Source organism: Scatophagus argus, chromosome 6, assembly GCF_020382885.2.
Source record: "Scatophagus argus isolate fScaArg1 chromosome 6, fScaArg1.pri, whole genome shotgun sequence".
Classification (NCBI taxonomy): domain Eukaryota; kingdom Metazoa; phylum Chordata; class Actinopteri; family Scatophagidae; genus Scatophagus; species Scatophagus argus.
The window spans coordinates 20,758,947-20,777,174 of NC_058498.1; the positions used below are offsets into that span (position 1 = coordinate 20,758,947).

General features: G+C 43.7%; 1 protein-coding gene across 2 annotated transcripts in view; it reads left to right on the forward strand.

Moving 5' to 3' along the window:
- herc2 (HECT and RLD domain containing E3 ubiquitin protein ligase 2) overlaps positions 1 to 18,228 on the forward strand; it is a 40,598-nt gene that overhangs the window by 4,197 nt on the left and 18,173 nt on the right. The window contains exons 5-52 of one of the 2 annotated variants that reach the window (XM_046390998.1): positions 879 to 1,101; positions 1,344 to 1,444; positions 3,210 to 3,351; positions 3,448 to 3,552; positions 3,651 to 3,822; positions 3,941 to 4,114; positions 4,388 to 4,576; positions 4,694 to 4,845; positions 5,296 to 5,453; positions 5,547 to 5,660; positions 5,755 to 6,006; positions 6,089 to 6,282; positions 6,362 to 6,562; positions 6,713 to 6,941; positions 7,084 to 7,208; positions 7,494 to 7,672; positions 7,758 to 7,942; positions 8,046 to 8,201; positions 8,308 to 8,493; positions 8,624 to 8,800; positions 8,952 to 9,055; positions 9,155 to 9,305; positions 9,417 to 9,631; positions 9,738 to 9,870; positions 10,088 to 10,215; positions 10,343 to 10,538; positions 10,615 to 10,730; positions 10,959 to 11,135; positions 11,287 to 11,423; positions 11,664 to 11,815; positions 11,936 to 12,127; positions 12,241 to 12,428; positions 13,025 to 13,217; positions 13,314 to 13,496; positions 13,589 to 13,773; positions 14,004 to 14,151; positions 14,247 to 14,443; positions 14,538 to 14,768; positions 14,894 to 15,032; positions 15,231 to 15,377; positions 16,141 to 16,283; positions 16,408 to 16,675; positions 16,844 to 16,986; positions 17,105 to 17,203; positions 17,295 to 17,463; positions 17,588 to 17,713; positions 17,847 to 17,955; positions 18,041 to 18,180. In XM_046390998.1, coding sequence (XP_046246954.1) covers positions 879 to 1,101; positions 1,344 to 1,444; positions 3,210 to 3,351; positions 3,448 to 3,552; positions 3,651 to 3,822; positions 3,941 to 4,114; positions 4,388 to 4,576; positions 4,694 to 4,845; positions 5,296 to 5,453; positions 5,547 to 5,660; positions 5,755 to 6,006; positions 6,089 to 6,282; positions 6,362 to 6,562; positions 6,713 to 6,941; positions 7,084 to 7,208; positions 7,494 to 7,672; positions 7,758 to 7,942; positions 8,046 to 8,201; positions 8,308 to 8,493; positions 8,624 to 8,800; positions 8,952 to 9,055; positions 9,155 to 9,305; positions 9,417 to 9,631; positions 9,738 to 9,870; positions 10,088 to 10,215; positions 10,343 to 10,538; positions 10,615 to 10,730; positions 10,959 to 11,135; positions 11,287 to 11,423; positions 11,664 to 11,815; positions 11,936 to 12,127; positions 12,241 to 12,428; positions 13,025 to 13,217; positions 13,314 to 13,496; positions 13,589 to 13,773; positions 14,004 to 14,151; positions 14,247 to 14,443; positions 14,538 to 14,768; positions 14,894 to 15,032; positions 15,231 to 15,377; positions 16,141 to 16,283; positions 16,408 to 16,675; positions 16,844 to 16,986; positions 17,105 to 17,203; positions 17,295 to 17,463; positions 17,588 to 17,713; positions 17,847 to 17,955; positions 18,041 to 18,180 — 7,923 coding nt within the window. The remainder of the gene's footprint in view (positions 1 to 878; positions 1,102 to 1,343; positions 1,445 to 3,209; positions 3,352 to 3,447; positions 3,553 to 3,650; positions 3,823 to 3,940; positions 4,115 to 4,387; positions 4,577 to 4,693; positions 4,846 to 5,295; positions 5,454 to 5,546; positions 5,661 to 5,754; positions 6,007 to 6,088; positions 6,283 to 6,361; positions 6,563 to 6,712; positions 6,942 to 7,083; positions 7,209 to 7,493; positions 7,673 to 7,757; positions 7,943 to 8,045; positions 8,202 to 8,307; positions 8,494 to 8,623; positions 8,801 to 8,951; positions 9,056 to 9,154; positions 9,306 to 9,416; positions 9,632 to 9,737; positions 9,871 to 10,087; positions 10,216 to 10,342; positions 10,539 to 10,614; positions 10,731 to 10,958; positions 11,136 to 11,286; positions 11,424 to 11,663; positions 11,816 to 11,935; positions 12,128 to 12,240; positions 12,429 to 13,024; positions 13,218 to 13,313; positions 13,497 to 13,588; positions 13,774 to 14,003; positions 14,152 to 14,246; positions 14,444 to 14,537; positions 14,769 to 14,893; positions 15,033 to 15,230; positions 15,378 to 16,140; positions 16,284 to 16,407; positions 16,676 to 16,843; positions 16,987 to 17,104; positions 17,204 to 17,294; positions 17,464 to 17,587; positions 17,714 to 17,846; positions 17,956 to 18,040; positions 18,181 to 18,228) is intronic. The other variant, XM_046390999.1, reaches the window with a different exon arrangement.

An 18,228-nucleotide genomic window follows, 5' to 3' on the forward strand; every position in this document is an offset into this window, starting at 1 on the left:
CAATGGTAAAAATGGTGTTTCATTCTTACTGCAATGTATGTACTTTTGTTGAATGTGGTTTATGTATTCTGGTAAGCAGAAAAGTACAGACATTGTTACTATATATTGTACATTCTGCAGATACTTTTTTACATATATCATATGTGACATTTCCATATAAAGTGTTTAAAATCGGTTAGATCTTGTTATATTCTTTTGTTGTGTACTTACATTTTCCCCAACGTTTCTAACAATGTTGAACTCTGAAATCTTTGATTTTATTCATGTGCATTTCATTTGGGTACCTTTTGCTATCAGGGCAAGAGTCAAGAAGTCAGTGAAAGTGACCAAATCTAACGAGAATAAAACATTACCTCGTTCATCACCATTTCTGCCTGAGTCCTGCCAGTTTTCATTAGCAATGGTGGTTGCTTACCAACAAAGACTTCAGTTCCCATGATCACCATGCTACTGCTTTCTGCATCATCAAACCATCTTTTGTTTCTAATGTTCTGAATGTGAGACCTCAGGCAGCTAAAATGACATACTGAGCATTTGCTGCTAGTAGGTGGTTTCAAATTGCAGAAAAAAAAATCAATTTAAAACTTTAAAAGGGATTTTTTTTAAGCTTCTTCACTGTTGAAATAGTGCCATTTTTTAACCATTAGTCAGAATTTTGCTATACTGTAAATTAGACAAATTTGCCACAACTTAATAATAGATTTTAAATAACAACATGTGAGTGGTCTGTCTGTGTGTATTTTGAATAATTTTGCTCTTTTTGCATTCAGAATGAAGTTTAATGACCCATTTATTTATATAAGAACTATAAGTGACCAATGACTTCCATTATGTTTAAGATGATTATATCTTTGTTGGAATTTTCCTTGTGTGTGTAGATGAGACTGAATTGAAGGACTGTCTCATGGTCCTGGTTGAGGACCAGCAGAAGCTCTCAGCTCAGATGGCTAAAAGCACCCTGTCCGCCCAACGTCTGCGCCAGCGCCTGGTCATCCTGGAGCGCTACCTCATCTCTCTGAGCCACAGCATGATGGAGGAGAAGTACAAGATCCGCTGGAAGACACCTCCCAGCCCACCACTGCCTGCTGCCGACAATAAGAGGTAACAATATTTAAAATGAGCTATAAATACAACCTGTACGTATAATATACAAAAATACAGTGTGGTTTCTTCCTGCTATGTACTCTCATGTGGCCGACTACATACAGGATTGTTCATGCTTGTTTTAGTTAATCCCTGCAGTCAGCTGTAAGAATGCCCACTGTGCTTTCCTTTTGGGGGCCTCTTAAACACAATCACAAGAGCAATTTTGTGTTAATCCATGTGTGTTTTGCTTTCTTCAGCCCTCGTCCGGCCAGTAAAGGTGTCGAAGGCTTGGCCAGAGTTGGTTCCAGGGCAGCCCTTTCTTTCGCGTTCGCATTCTTGCGGCGGGCCTGGAGGTCAGGTAAGAATGACCCTGGGTACTGATAGAGAAGATGTTTAGTTCCCCAGTGGTGGCGATGACATGGCAATGGAGCTATGCTCAACAGCTGTTAAAGAATGTGTTACACCATATTACAAGCTGCTCATAGTAAACAGCCTAACCTATTTCTCAGTGATTTATTTTTAGCATTAGCTTGTGGTGTCTGCTAGATGAAGGACCGCAGGAGTTTGTGACTTGTTGGTAACATTCCTACAGCTGGATAGGAATAATTGATGTACCAGTATATCAGCCAGTATTCACCTTGTTGATTGAGAACATGCGCTGATGGCAGTGGCTGATGTTTATTTGTTGTTATTTGAGCTGCCATCAGTTTGTAAGGCAGTACAGGTACTGACAAATTCCTCTTGGGTGAGCAAGCTTAAAAGGCTTTTGAGGCAGTTACTTAAATGCAAATAATCTTTAAATACATTACTTTATATTAAGGTCTCATAAATTTGTATAATCTGATTTGTGCTCTTTCAAAGACGGAATAATGAAGAGATGAATGACATTAAAACAATTCTGTTATTTTTAGAATGAAGATGTCTTTGTTTTTTGGCAATAAGGGGGAATACCTTACAAAATACAAAATCAAAATAAAGAACATTAAAAAAACATCAGTAAATTTCACAGTCAGTGCATTCCTATTAGGGTCACTTGGTTACATATAGCTCTAAACCTTCATTCATAAACAGCACCACTGAAATTGAAGCGTCCCCTTTATAGGCAGATTAATTCAGAACATCCATTGAACAGTCTCTGCCACAGAGGAGCTGAATATATTTTCTCTTTAGGCTGTAGTTGGACTGTATTGAACTATGTATTCATTTTTAAATGTATTCCTCCTCATGTATCTAAAGGGGACAGAACTAACATTGTAACATAAGGCTGTCCAATACAGCATAATCAGCGACTGTGTCCTCAAGAAAGGCCACTAGAGTTGAATTTGAATTTGAATTTGTTTGTGCAAATAACATGCAGTTAATAAACCTGTATCCAGCAACGCTGGGCTATATTAATAAACCTCAGTACAATTGCAGTCCGGTCATTTAAAAGAAGCTCACTGTTAGCATGGCAAGTATAGATGCTGTTTTTGTTAGTGATGTGAGGCTGAGAGCTGCCTGTCCACAGGGACTGGGTGGGAACAAAGAGCCGGTCTCTTCTCTGAAGCCTTCCTGTAACCTGAGCAGCACACACACACGCACATAGTCAAACAGCTGAGCCTCTCATCCTCAGTCTAGCTGTATTCTGGAAAACTGTTAGAACATCAGAGGTGTAGTAGCGTGTTCTTTCAGCTGCCACCTGCCTAATGAACACATGCACAAATCGTAGATATTGTAGAGGTTTTTTCTAATTTTGCAGGTCCTTTAAGGAACATGATGAGTACATTTTAATCTGATTGGTTGCTAGTTTCATGAAGGTTATTGTCTGTCAATGCATGCAGGGTTGACACTGCATTCATCATGCATATGTGAATAAATAAATGATGTATAAATTATTCTTAATGCTTTTGTGAAATACTGTTGAATAAGAAAAACAGTTTCATAGCAGATTTTAGTGGCTTTGTAATGTTTGTATCATATGCTAGTATATATTATATGCATTTCAAGTTAGGAAAATGGGAATATATTGTGCACTAAAATACTTCTCATTTTGCCCTCATGCTGGACTTGACGGATTGTTTATGTTTTATTTTTGTGTACCCTGTGTAGCTGTATAAAAAACATAAGAGGTTTGTGTTTTGCAGGAGATGATGCAGATCTTTGCAGCGAGCTCCTCCAGGAGTCTCTGGATGCCCTGCGAGCCCTACCAGAGGCTACACTGTTTGATGAAGGAAGTGTATCATCAGTGTGGCTGGAAGTTGTTGAGAGGGCCACCAAGTTCCTCAGGTTCATTATTTACTGAGCCATAGTTAATTCTGTAGATTACAAGATTTGTTGGATAATCTTTTCTGATTCTTGCATTTTGTCTTTTTTTGGGTCTAGTGATGTACATGGAAGTGCCAGCACCAAAGGCAACATTCCTCTTCAAGACCAGCACCTGGCCCTGGCCATCCTGCTGGAGCTGGCTGTACAGAGGGGCACTCTTAGGTAACCAGAGACTCTCATACCTGCTGATTTTCTCGCGCAGTTTAAGTGCACTGCAACCTCACCGCTTACTTTGTCTTTTTTTCACTATGTTTTTCCAGTCAGCTGCTGTCTGCTGTGCTGCTGCTGCTGCGTCTGTGGGAGAGTGGCACCAGAGAAATGGACAATGAGCGCTCCACCCAGGGAACCAGCGCCCCTCTGCTGCCCCTCCTGCAGCGCTTTCAGAATATACACAGCAGCAAAGAGGAGCCCATTCCTGAAGAGGAAGCTGAGGTGAACATGTCCTCTCTCAATGGCAGGATAATGAGAGAACTAGAAGCCTCTTTTCTAGCCCCCCGTTACTTCCTTTTTAACAATCAAGCTAATGATGATGATTGCTTTGATTTTCCAGATCCTCACAGCCCCTCTGAGTCCAAATGAGAGTTTCCTGCGTTACCTGACCTTGCCTCAGGATAATGACCTGGCTATTGACCTTCGGCAAACAGCTGTGGTGATCATGGCTCATCTGGACCGCTTGGCTTCTCCCTGCAGCCCTCCACACTGCAACTCCCCCACGTCACACAAGGTGACAACTTTTTTTAATCGAGTGAATGCTTAAATAATTAGTTTTATTTTTTTAGGTCAGAGATACTGTTCCTTCCATTATTTGCCTCTTTTTATATCTTTGTGCTATACATATATATCTATGTGAGTGTGATATATACACACGTCTTGTCTAAAATACGGTGTATAAAATTCATGTCATTATTTTATGTTTGATTATTGTTATGTATCTACCAAAGAATTACAGACACCATGTAGCTGACTTTGTCTCCCCATCCATCTCGTTTTGTTCCAGGGAACCTTGCAGGAGGTGATTGCCTGGGGCCTATTGGGCTGGAAGCTTTATGCTAATGTTAACGGGCCAATTCACTGTAAAGCTCTGTCAAGCCTTGGAGTCACACAAATTGTCTGTTCAGAAAAAGGCTTTCTCATCCTATCCAGCAGTGGTTCTGTTTACACCCAAAACTACAAGAGCACTACACTGGTCAGTCCTGTTGCTCATTAATTATTAATGTACCATCTCAAATGAAGTACTTTTATTCCAGAAAGAAAGAAGCTCCATATCTGCTGCAGACAGAGTCACTGAGTTATTTTTTTGCAGGCTCCTATGCTAATCCATGGTCTGAGCTCCAGAAAGATTGTGAAGCTAGCGGCTCACCCTGATGGGCAGCACTACTTGGCCCTGTCATCCAATGGGGAGGTGTTCTCATGGGGCTGCGGTGATGGAGGTCGCCTTGGACATGGAGACACCACGTAAGCAACTAGAGAAAAGCTGATGTCTGATTTCATGAATCGTCACTTGCTTTTCCGCCTTGTCATCTAATAGGAAATGCAACACTACGCCGAAATTCTGGTATTTCCAGATTGAAAGGAATGTTACAGTTGTGGCATTGGAAACAACAGTATGACTGTAGACTTTGGGCATCTAGCCCAGTGAAATTAATGATGAAACAGATGCTTAAGTTATACATTACATTATAACCTAAATCTAGGACATTGTATTAATGTTTAATGCTATTATACCAACGAGAGCTTCCACAGCTGCCACTAATTGCAAGTTAAGCAAAAGTTAAAACATCCAACACAAACAAACCTAAAGCAGTACTTGAGACATGAATTATTAGTTTTCATGATGATTAGAAAACCTCTTGCATCTGTGAGAGAAGCATCAGTTGCTACATCTCTGTGTTCCCTTTATTTTAGGTATCTAGAAGAGCCTACGATAATCGCAGCCTTTAATGGAAAACAGACAGGAAAGCATGTGGTGCACATTGCTTGTGGGAGCACATACAGCGCTGCGATTACTGCTGATGGTGAACTCTACACATGGGGCAGAGGGAACTATGGTCGACTGGGCCACGGTAAGCTTCTTCTGCTTTGAACTGCTGGACACAGTCTCACCTTGATTATCTTCAGTTTGTTTAATTGTTGAAAAAATCTGGCTGGGTTTCTAGGCTCCAGTGAGGACCAGACTACACCCATGCTGGTGACTGCGCTGAAGGGACTAAAGGTGGTGGATGTGGCATGTGGAAGTGGTGATGCACAAACACTTGCTGTGACAGAGAATGGTCAGACCAAGTGTCTTTTTGCCTTGATTTCTAAGAATAGAATTTACCAGCATCAAAACTGAAGTATTTTTGTTCACCATCTCTCTTTTCACAGGTCAGGTGTGGTCCTGGGGGGACGGAGACTACGGTAAACTAGGTCGAGGAGGCAGCGATGGCTGCAAGACACCCAAACTTGTGGAAAAACTACAGGACCTGGACATAGTAAAGGTGTGCTGCGGCAGCCAGTTTTCAGTGGCCCTTACCAAAGATGGCCAAGTCTACACATGGGGAAAGGGAGACAACCAGCGCCTTGGTCATGGCACCGATGAGCATGTTCGCTACCCCAAGTTGCTCGACAGTCTACAGGGTGAGTTAAATATTAACTTGCTCAGATTATTATTTTTTTTTTAATACAAAGACTGATGTTTGCCTGTTATTTTTGCAATCAGGAAAGAAAGTTGTGGACGTTGCTGTGGGATCTACACACTGCCTTGCCCTCACTGATGATGGAGAGGTGCACAGTTGGGGCAGCAATGATAAGCTACAACACTTTGACACACTCTTTTCTAACAAGAAGCAGCCTAAGGCACTACCGGGGCTCAACTCCAAACACATAGTTGGGATCTCCTGTGGCCCAGGACAGGTAATGCATAACTGTCAGTGATGATTTTTTTAATATGCTTATAGACCCAAAACTTACAACAGCGTTTGTTTATTTTCAGAGCTTTGCCTGGTCTTCGTGCTCAGAGTGGTCTGTCGGGCAGCGTGTGCCCTTTGTTGTGGACGTTTGCGCCATGACCTTTGAGCAACTGGACCTGCTCCTGCGACAGGTCAGTGAGGGGATGGACGGCAGCTCAGACTGGCCTCCCCCACAGGAGAAGGAGTGTATGGTGGTTGCCACACTCAACCTGCTCAGGCTTCAGGTAGGAAACTGTCTGTGAGCAGTTGATGTTTGACAGCAGATGTTGAGCAACAAATTTTGGCATCTCCAAACCTTCTCTCATGCCTATTACTTTCTAACTTTGCAAAATTATTGGATTTGCAATTATTATATCTAAAACCTTATTCCTCAGCTCCATGCAGCTATCAGTAACCAGGTGGATCCAGAGGAGCTGGGACTGGGACTTGGTAGCGTGCTGCTTAATAATCTCAAACAAACAGTGGTAGTACTTGCTAGCAATGCTGGGGTGCTCAATACAGTGCAAGCAGCAGCCCAAGCAGTTCTCCAAAGTGGCTGGTCAGTGCTGCTGCCTACTGCTGAGGAACGGGCGAGGGCGTTATCCTCACTTCTGCCTAATGCTGGTGAGTGCAAATCAGAACATCTGTTCAGACTCATTAAACACAGTAATGGACACTCAACAATCCATTAAGTATGCTCTGACGTCAAACAATGGTTGGCACTGGAGACACTGAGTTTTAATTTTTTTCAATTTTTTTTTTTCAGCATCCGGAAATGAAATGAGTGTGAGTCCTGGACGTCGCTTTATGATCGACCTGTTGGTCAGCAGTTTAATGGCTGATGGGGGGTTGGAATCTGCACTGAATGCAGCCATCACTGCTGAGATACAGGTTGGTGTGTTTAGTCATCACTCATCTTTCTCTCTATCTCTCTCTCAATAATCCATTCAGCTTCATTCATTAAATTTTTTACAATTTGTTTACCCAAATCTCTGAGCCATTGAGGAAATGTAGTAGCTGAACCCCACTAAATGTGAATGTAATTTCTAGACTGACTTACTGTGTCACTGGAATTAAACTAAACACAATTTTAGACATTAATGGTTAAAATGTCCTGCATCCACAAATTTCTGAACCTCTGAATCAAGAATCACTTTATGATGTTTTTCATGGCAGGATATTGAAGCCAAGAAGGAGGCCCAGAAAGAGAAGGAGATTGATGAGCAGGAGGCCAATGCTTCCACCATGCATCGTTGTCGCACTGTGCTGGATAAAGACCTCATCAACACAGGCATCTATGAGTCCACAGGAAAACAAAGCCTGCCTCTGGTACAGCTCGTACAGCAGCTATTGAGGTACCGGCTCTTTAACCAAATATTGCATTTATACAGACTAACCCCTTGCTGTCTGCTAACAGATGTACACTTTTGATTTCTGCAGGAATATTGCCTCCCAGACAATCGCGAGACTAAAGGATGTTGCTCGGCGTATCTCCAACTATTTAGAGGCAGAGCATGTCAGCAAAGAACGCTCTGCCTCTCTGGACCTGCTGCTACGTTTCCAGAGGCTGCTGGTTAGCAAACTATACCTGGGTATCAATGGCACAGAAAATGTCAATGGATATAGTAAGTCGTGTATTTTTTTTTTTATCTCTAAACACCTACATAAAAGTAACTGCCAGTCAAGTTTGAAAAGGAGCTGAAACTTATATGATCTCTGTTTTTGCAGATCCAGAACTTCTGGGTGTTGGTTCCCTGTTAAAAAAGTACATTGCCCTGCTGTGTACTCACATTGGAGACATCCTCCCGGTTGCAACAAGCATTGCTTCTACCGGCCGGCGCCACTTTGCCGAAGTCTCTCGTGTTATTGAAGGAGATTTAACAGGTAATCCTTTCTTACTGTGCCATTTGTTTGCATAAATTGCATGCATAGCTTGAAGGAATTTGTGGGAACATTTTTAATGGATATCTTGTTGCTTCTTCTTCATTAGGAGTGCTGTTGCCTGAGTTGGTGGTGTCCATCATCCTCCTACTCACCATTGATGCAGGTCTAATGCAGGAGACTGGTTCTATCCCTCTCCTGGCTGGACTTCTAGAGCACCTCGACCGTTTCAACCACCTGGCCCCAGGACATGAGAGGGATGATCATGAGGACCTGGCATGGCCAGGCATTATGGGTATAACGCCATCTTGTCTTACATTTATTACAATCTTAATTTCCTCAGGTTGAGTTCAAGGCTAGTGGTTGTTCACTACATTGTGGTTTCTGAATGTAACTAACCCTAATGTGTTTTTGTTCTGCTGCAGGATCTTTCTTCACAGGACAAAGTTCCAAGAACAATGAGGAGGTTTCCCTCATTCGCAAGGCTGACTTGGAGAACCACAACAAAGATGGTGGTTTCTGGACAGTCATTGATGGAAAGGTCTATGACATCAAGGATTTCCAGGCTCAGTCCCAGTCACTAACAGGAAACAGTATCCTGGGTAGGGTTAAAAATATACATTTTTATTGTAAGATAGTAACATAGTTGGAATACATACACTATTTTTTTACTTCCACTTTCTGAAGCAAGTAAAGAAGATTGGACTGACTATTTCTAAATGTCATGGCATTTTTGTTTTTCTTCTTTTACAGCCCAGTTTGCAGGAGAGGACCCAGTAGTTGCATTGGAAGCTGCTCTGCAGTTTGAAGACACCAGGGAGTCAATGCAGGCCTTCTGTGTTGGACAGTACATGGAGGTATCCAAATACATATTTGTATTTTGTATTCGTATTGATCAATTTAATTCTTTATAACTGGTTCCAGTTTTTAATATTTTGATGTTTTCTCATCTAAAGCCTAACCAGGAGACAGTCACCACTCCGGACCTCAGCAGTCTCTCCTCCCCACTCATTGACACAGAGAGGAACCTGGGGCTGCTGCTGGGCCTCCATGCCTCCTACCTTGCCAAGAGCACCCCCCTGTCCCCCATGGAGATTGAATGTGCCAGTAGGTTTATTAATTTAACGCAGCTAGTTTGAAAAATTGAGATGTGCCGTTTTCAAACTATGTATTTTAATTGGTTTCAATTTTAACAGCATTTTTTCTCTCCATGTACAGAATGGCTCCAGTCCTCCATATTCTCTGGGGGCCTGCAGACCAGTCAGATCCACTATAATTACAATGAAGAGAAGGATGAAGACCACTGCAGCTCCCTGGGTACAACCACCCCAGACAAAGCCAAACTGTATTCCCGAAGAATAACCCTCAGCGACCACGCACAGCCTTTCCTGCAGGCCATTGCTGACAACAATACTCAGGACCACACTGTGAAGGTACAGGCATGGCATCATTGATCTGAGGCCCAACAGCGTAGAAGAAGCTGTGAAGATGATTGAAGCTTTTGTGCTTTTGTGTTTTCTTCTTGTCGTCACATTTTAGGACTTCCTGTGCCAAATAGAGCGTTGCTGTAAGCAGTACCATCTTATTACACCCATTACCTTCCCCCCGGAACACCCTGTGGAGGAGGTCGGCCGCTTGCTGCTCTGCTGCCTGCTTAAACATCAAGACCTTGGTAACCAAGCAACTGGTCTCCGACAGGCTGTTTGACGAGGGATTAAGAGCTAATTCTGGCTCACTTTGCTTTTGAAATGAGCCTCTCATTGTTATCATTTACGCCAAGATGCGTTGAAATCTGTCTGCACTTCCCCAGTCTTTCATAAGCAACTCATCACATCTGAAATAATTTACATTTGTACAGCACTCTAGACTAAACACTTTTCCTGTCACAGGTCATATTGCTCTATCGCTTGTCAGTCAGTGTGCCTTGGGTGTGGACCAAGGGAAACAGAGGTCCCTCCCTAAATCTGTGATTGACGTGTGCCGAATGGTCTATCAGGCAAAGTGTTCTTTAATTAAGGTATGAGTGCTAAGCTGTGGACTATAATAGAATATAGGAGAGTGCTGTCCATGTAATTTGTGATACAAACGAGAAACAAACAGGAATGCGGCTTTTAACGACACGTGCATTGTCCCACTTGTCATAGACACACCAGGAACAAGGTCGCTCTTACAAGGAGGTGTGCGCCCCCGTCATTGAGCGTCTGCGCTTTCTGTTTAATGAGCTGCGTCCGGCTGTAAGCAACGACCTGTCTATAGTATCCAAACTGAAGCTGCTGAGCTCTCAGCCGCGATGGCGAAGGATCACCCAGAAACTCATCAGGGACCGCAGGAAAAAAAGAGGTGTGTTATTAACAAATTACCGCGCAGTATTTTATTCTCAAACTATTACTTAATTGAAATGTACTCTGTTATTCAGTGCCTAAGAAGTCTGAGTCTGCTGACATAGAAGAGCCAAAGCTGGAGAATGATGGGACCAATGAAGAGGAACTTAATGTTCACATCAGCCCCTCACCCACTTGCAGGACATCAAAGGTAGTTTAATAGGGATTAATTAATATTCAAGAGATAAAAATGTCAGTAAGAAAAATAAAGTTCCCTCGAACTCATCTATTTCTGTTTCATGATTTTAAAACAGTGTTCAGTGGTTTGTTGGCCAGCTAACAGTTGTCAGCAATACATTTTGTCATGGGTAAAGGGCTTCGCCCAAAAGTACGTTTTGCCCTGCAATTTGATATTCCTGTACGGTTTCATTACTTTCAGCAGGACAAGTGGCATCCACTTCTGAACACTGTGGCCGGTGTTCAGAAGTACCGGTGGCTGAAACACAGCGTTCAGGGTGCCTTTTCTCAGTCCAGCCTCATGGCCACCATAGTGGAGTTTGCACTGAAAGAGGAACCCCTGGATGTGGAGAGGATGAGGAAGTGTCTTCTCAAACAGGTGATTGTAAACAACAGACCATCACTGACTTCACGTAGTCATTGTGATGAAGAAGATAACAATAAAGAGACTGTGAGATGTACTGTATATGATTTACTCGAGGTATCTGTCATGTTTTTCACCTCTTTACATGTTACCTGTTTGATTGTAGCTGGAGAGGGCTGAGGTGAGACTCGAGGGCATCGACACCATGCTGAAGTTGGCCTCCAAAAGCTTTCTGCTGCCGTCTGTGCAGTATGCAATGCTGTGTGGCTGGCAGAGGGTCATACCAGATGGGACCAACATTGGGTAAGTCAGCAGTTTTGGATCTGTGGTAAGAAAGATAAGAGAAATTTCCCTAAATCCTGTGGAGTGAATTGATATTGTAGTATTATTGTATTATTTAAATATGGTCAATGGACATCGTGCCATCAGGTCATGTTATGTGCAATTGCTGACGCACAAAGCATTAGTAATGATGTCTTCTGTTCTAGCCACAGTGTTGTTGTCAGGTGTCAGGCCTTCTAATGTCTTGACTCTCCTTTCCAGAGAGCCTCTGTCTGACTGCCTGAAGGACGTGGATCTGATCCCTCCCTTCAACCGCATGCTTTTAGAGGTAACCTTTGGCAAGTTGTATTCCTGGGCCATTCATAATGTTCGCAACATCCTGCTCGAGGCCAGTGCCCGCTTTAAAGAGCTTGGTGAGTGATGTGGTCGTACAGCTGCTTTATCTCAGTACACTAACCTAATTTCAGTATAATCTCATTTTTAGAGTTTTGTACGTGTCAACTAACCATTTGATCACCTGTTCTTGTAACCAGGTGTGCAGCCTGTCCCCTTGCAGACCATCACCAATGAGAACCCAGCAGGACCAAGTCTTGGCACCATTCCACAAGCCCGCTTCCTTCTGTCCATGATACACATGCTGTCCCTGAAACACGGGTCCAACAGCCTCAGTCTTTTGCTAAATTCTGGAATATTGGCTCTCACGCAGAGTATACTGAGACTCATAGGTGAGTGCTGTCCAGTCACATACATACAGGCTACACAGAATACAAGCAGAAGGCCATCTGAACATATTTATGGATGGAGGTTTTTCATTTCTCTTCTCTTGTTGTTCTTCTAGGGCCCAGCACAGATAGCAGTGAGGAGGACCTGAGTTTATGTGCACATGGAGGCTCAGCCACAGTGCTGGAGGAGTCAAGGAAGGAGGCTGCCCCTGCCCCCCTACCTGCGTCCGGCCCTGAACTAGCTGCCATGATGAAGATAGGCACCAGGGTTATGAGGGGAGTTGACTGGAAATGGGGAGATCAGGTATTTGAATTCATTTTACAGTGGTTGATGGATTACTGCTGTGTAATTACTAATGTTACGGAAATTTCATTTCTGCCTGTAGTGAGTTAAGCAAAGGAAAACACAACAAATTCAGAAGATAGCATGCACCAAAATGTTTTAATGTCTATAGAGAGGAGGCAACACACAGAACCACACGGCAGCAAGCAGTTCAGAGTTGTGCCCCACTGGTTGAAGACTTCATCTCATTTTATACTTTCTGATGTGTCTCTGGTTCTTTGTTTGGAGCTTCAAAGACATTCCTTCACAGGTTGAAGGGAAAACAGACAGGATGCGATAACTGTTCCAATTCAGGTTTATCTCTTGTGAGATGAAGATCTCTTTCTGTTCTCTGCTTTACCCAGGATGTTATTTATAACGGGGCTATAACAGCCAGTTCACCAGGTCATTACTTGGTCACTGTAACACTACACAACTAAAGCTACAGACTAACTACATTAAGTATGAAATAAAAATAAACACTATGTCATTGTTACTACAAAGCATACAAAAATTCCATACACTAACTAAAGCAGTGAATAAGCATAGTGTTTAGTATTTGACCATGCTCTGTCTAGGATGGACCAGCACCAGGTCTTGGCCGGGTCATTGGTGAGCTGGGTGAGGATGGCTGGATCAGGGTCCAGTGGGACACTAGTAGTACCAACTCCTACAGGATGGGCAAAGAGGGCAAATATGACCTCAAACTGGCAGAGCCACCACCAGCTGCCCAGCCTGCTGCTGAGGACTCAGATACAGAGGATGACACAGGTCAGTTCAAAACTCACTGCCTCAGAATAAATCACCACAGCTTCAATCAAAGTGCGAGGGTGAAATAATGATGTTTGCAACCTTGTGTTGTTACAGAAGGTGAGCTGGCGGAGAAGAGCAGCCATCCAACAGCTATGATGCTAACCAGCACAGTTAACCTGCTGAAGACACTGTCTCTATCTGCTGGAATCCACGCAGAAGTGTTGCAAACGGATGCTACACGGACCCTCTGTGGGCTGCTGAGGATGCTTGTGGAAAGTGGGGCTAATGACAAGTCAGGTAGCTGAAATGCCATGTTGAAAAAGAGTGCTTTCTCTTTTGCAAGTTGTTGGGTTTTATTTTATTCTAAATGAGCCCACCTTTGTTGTCAGGCTGTCACTCCCACAGGCTGGTTTCTCGGGAACAGCACAGAAACTGGTGCACTCTGGGCTTCATCCGCAGCATCGCGCTCATGCCCCAGATGTGCAGCATGCTTAGCACCTCTGCATGGATTAGCCTGCTCATCCGAATTGTTGAGGGACACCAGTCCTTCAATGCCATTACTCTGCAGAGACAGGTGGGATAATAAATCCTTATGGTATTAATGATACATTTTTCTGAAACCCTTTTGACAGTTTTATGTATAAAATATGGTAAAGGTTGTGAAGGAAAATATGTCAGAGAATTGGACTTGTTGTGGTTGTTGTTAATAGTTGAGGGAGATTTATTTTTAAGTTATGTGTTGTGCCAAATGTTTCAGGATAGAAACCGACAGCAACACTTGTCTTGCATCCTATGTGTTTCCAGATCCTGGCACTACGACTCTTGCAGGCAGTTTTGCCCTCATGGGACAAGACAGAGCGCTCTCAGGACATGAAGTTCTTAGTGGAGAAGTTGTTTAACTTCTTGGGAAGCCTATTGAGCACCTGCTCCTCAGACCTGCCACTTCTCAGAGGTATGATGATCAGTTGTATTCAGGCACTTAGTCTAATGGGTTTTTCTGGGTTGTCTTTGTAATATATTTTTTTAATTGCTACTTTATCCACACAGAGGGTTCCCTGCGAAGGAGGAAGTCCCGCCCTCAGGCATCTCTCACAGCCACTCACAGCAGCACACTGGCAGAGGAGATTGTTTCTGTCCTGCGCACTCTGCACTCTCTTGGCCAGTGGAATGGCATGATAAATGATTACATCAACGCTCAGCTGAGCTCCATTGGAGATGTTATGGCAGGCTGCCAGTCTGAAGCAGTAAGAATTATTGCAGTATTATGCAGTGGTCAATTATTGTGTGTGCTGTCATTTGCAAAATCATTTCTAACAAAATGGTGACTCTCTATTTCAGTGTTTCCTGGAGGAGTATTTTCCTGATTCGGAGGGTCCTCGGGTAGGGAGCCTGATGGCAGTGCTGGCAGTCATTGGAGGAATTGATGGGCGCCTCAGGCTGGGAGGCCAAGTTATCCATGAGGAATATGGCGAGGGAACAGTCACACGCATCACTCCAAAAGGACGCATCACCGTCCAATTTTATGAGATGAGGACCTGCAGGGTTTGTTTGCTCAGCCATCTCAAACCGGTATGGATGTTTTTAAATGCTTGTGTATACATGCACTTAGCACATTAGCTCCACCTTTATTTTAAACAAGAAGATTAGACAATAAAACACAGATTTCCTCTTTTTGTTCTTGTCATTCTTCTCAGCTGCCTGCAGTATCGTTCACCGTGCAGAACCTGCCCTTCACTGAGCCCATGCTGGCAGTCTGGGCCCAGCTGGTCAGCCTGGCTGGAAGCAAATTGGAGAAGCAACGCATGAAGAAGTCCCTTAGTCGAGGACTTACAGGTACAAACACTGCTGTGAAGTATTGACAAGAAGTCCTCTGGCACAACGACATTCTTATGATGAATTATACATTGTCTCGTTTTCTTTTTTATAAATAATGACAATGAAAATTACTTAAATTTTGGAAGATGCTTTGATTTAGTAGTCAGCGATTAAACTCTAGTCCATTGGATTCAATTAAACTTGTTGTGTTTCCAGCTGACCAGGTGGACATCCATTTGCTGCGGTGCCAGCAGCTGAGGCTATACATTTTGAAGGCAGCACGATCCCTGTTGTCTCATCAGGACAAACTCAGGCAGATCCTCTCCCAGCCGGCAGTTGGGGACATAGGACCCAACCCCAGTGGTAAGAAAGATCTCACCCATTAGAGCACATGTGTCAAACCGGTCCACAGGAGGGCCGGTGTGGCTGCAGGTTTTTGTGCCAACCAACCAAGAGCACACCGTTTGACCAATCAACTGTCTGAAGACGGAGATCAGTTGATTAAATGAGTCAAGTCTGGTGTGCTGCTACTTGGTTGGAAAGAAAACCTGCAGCCACACCGGCCCTCCTGTGGACCGGTTTGACATGCCTGCATTAGAGGGATGCATTTCCTAGGGTTGAATGAGTATGTGGCTGAAGAACCGTCTGGTACAGATAATGTAGTTTTTATGAGTATTAGTACCATCAGAGTAAATCATGTCAGTATACATACACTTGATCTTGTGGTTGGTTTCATAGTTTTCTAAGAATTATATTAAGTCTTAATCAAAGCATTGTTCACTGGCATTACATGAAAGTTTTTCAGCAAATGGAAAATGTGTCTGAACATTTTTGTCAGATTGAGAAATTATTTTGGCCTGACAAAGCACAGGAACTTTCTAAACTTCCTGCTGCTTTGGGGGAACATTGTGGCTCCCAGTTGGGGGACTGGATAGACATTTGGTCATGAAGACTTTTCACAATTAGTGCACTTTTTTTTCATACAGCACAGCAACTACTCTGCTTACTGCTTACTTTGCACACTTTGGAGGTTTCCTTGGGATTACAAGTGGGTGGATGGAAAAGCTTGGACTAACATTCTTTTGCATTGTTTGTGCTTTTTTTGTGATACCTCTCCTGTTTGCAGAGGATCCAGTGGTGTCCTCTCCTGACGTGGGCGACTTGTCTCCTGAGGGCCCTCTGCCTCCGTTGATCCTCCTGCAGCAGCTGCTGTCTTCTGCCACTCAGCCCTCCCCAATTAAAGCCATTTTTGACAGGCAAGAGATGGAGGTGAGTCAATAGACCTGTCTTTACCAACCCTATGTTAAGTCAGTGTCACCACTAATGTTGCATACATTAGAGCTGGTGTTTTCACTTTGACCTCCATATTCTCTGTGTGTGGCTTCACACGTAGGCTGCAGCTCTGGCAGTGTGTCAGTACCTGGCTGTGGAATCTGCCCACCCGTCCTCTCCACTGTTTGAGGAGAGCAGCTCGAGTGAGGCCACCACACCTGTCACCGTACAACATGTCCGACCTCCCAAACAGAAGAAACAGAAGACATCCCCTGTCCCTCCCTTACCTATTGTTCTCCAACTTATGGAGATGGGGTTCCCACGGAAAAACATTGAGTTTGCCTTGAAGTCACTGTCTGGGACTACAGGCAGTGCTTCTGGTGTCCCAGGTATAGTTTTATATGCCACAAACCTGAACTTGTGACCACAAATGAATGCTTGCTTGTGTCCCCATTGCTGTAGCTAAAACTCTGGAGCTGTCCCTGCTGCAATGTGTTTGCTGTATCAGTGAATGTTTTTGAGTTCTGCTTTTTAATTGAGCATATACTGTACATCAGGTGTTGAGGCTCTGGTGGGCTGGCTGCTGGACCATCCAGACATTCATGTCACTGAGCTGTCAGATGCGGACACAGTGTCAGATGAATACTCTGATGAGGAGGTGCTGGAGGAGCTGGAGGAGGTTGAGCCGACATTCCCTGTGGTACATCACATTCCCTTGTATTTCTGCTGTATACCCACTCAGTAATGGACTGAGTCACCTGCCATTCTGCCTGCTAAATTCCTTTAATGACAGCTGTTCTTGTGTGTGGCGACATTAGCCTCCAGGTGCAGTGGTGACTGAGAGCCAGACGTTTAAGAAGAGATCAGATTTCCAAAGCAATGATGATTATGCTGTGTATGTAAGAGAGAACATTCAGGTAAGAGCACCAGAGATTTAACGATGTTGTAGAACTGCATGAAGGAGATGTGATATACAGTAGGTCTGATGGATCATTGGCTTCTCTGCAGGTGGGGATGATGGTGAAGTGCTGCAGAACGTACGAGGAAGTGTATGATGGTGATGTTGGGAAAGTGATCAAGCTGGACAGAGATGGACTTCATGACTTAAATGTGCAGTGTGACTGGCAGCAAAAAGGAGGAACATACTGGGTCCGCTACATCCACATAGAGCTACTTGGTGATTATTATTAATATATATATATATATATTTTTTTTTTATGTGAGTAGCTGTAATTGAACCTTGACAGGATGTTTTCTCTTCACCTTTTGACGTGTGGTGTGTCATTGTCTGCTTCTCCCAGGATTCCCACCACAAAGTTCTCCTTGCCATATAAAGATTGGTGACAAAGTGAGGGTGAAGCCCACAGTCACTACGCCCAAGTATAAATGGGGCTCCGTCACTCACAGGAGTGTTGGGGTTGTGAAAGGTAAGCCACTGTTTGTAACCGTTCAACAGAGCATCTTCTGTAACTTTGATTCTGTTGATCATGTGAACAATCACCTCAGTTACATATGGTGAATGCACTGTTTTCGGTTCTAATGGAGCACGGTTTATTTCAGCCTTCAGTGCCAATGGAAAAGATGTGATAGTAGACTTCCCACAGCAGTCCCACTGGACTGGCTTGTTGTCTGAGATGGAGCTGGTTCCCAGTGTTCACCCTGGCGTGAGGTATGGGCATGTTGAAGGTTTCTGTCAGTGTAGTTAACTGTATACCTCAACATGTTGTTCACATAGCAACTTGTGTTGTCTACAGGTGTGATGGCTGCCAAATGTTCCCAATAAACGGTGCCAGGTTTAAATGCAGGAACTGTGATGACTTCGACTTCTGTGAGAACTGCTTCAAGAGTCGCAAACACAACACCAGGCATTCCTTTGGCAGAATCAACGAGCCCGGTGAGTCACACATTCACCAAGGTTAGTATCCATGGTGTTTCTGTTTGT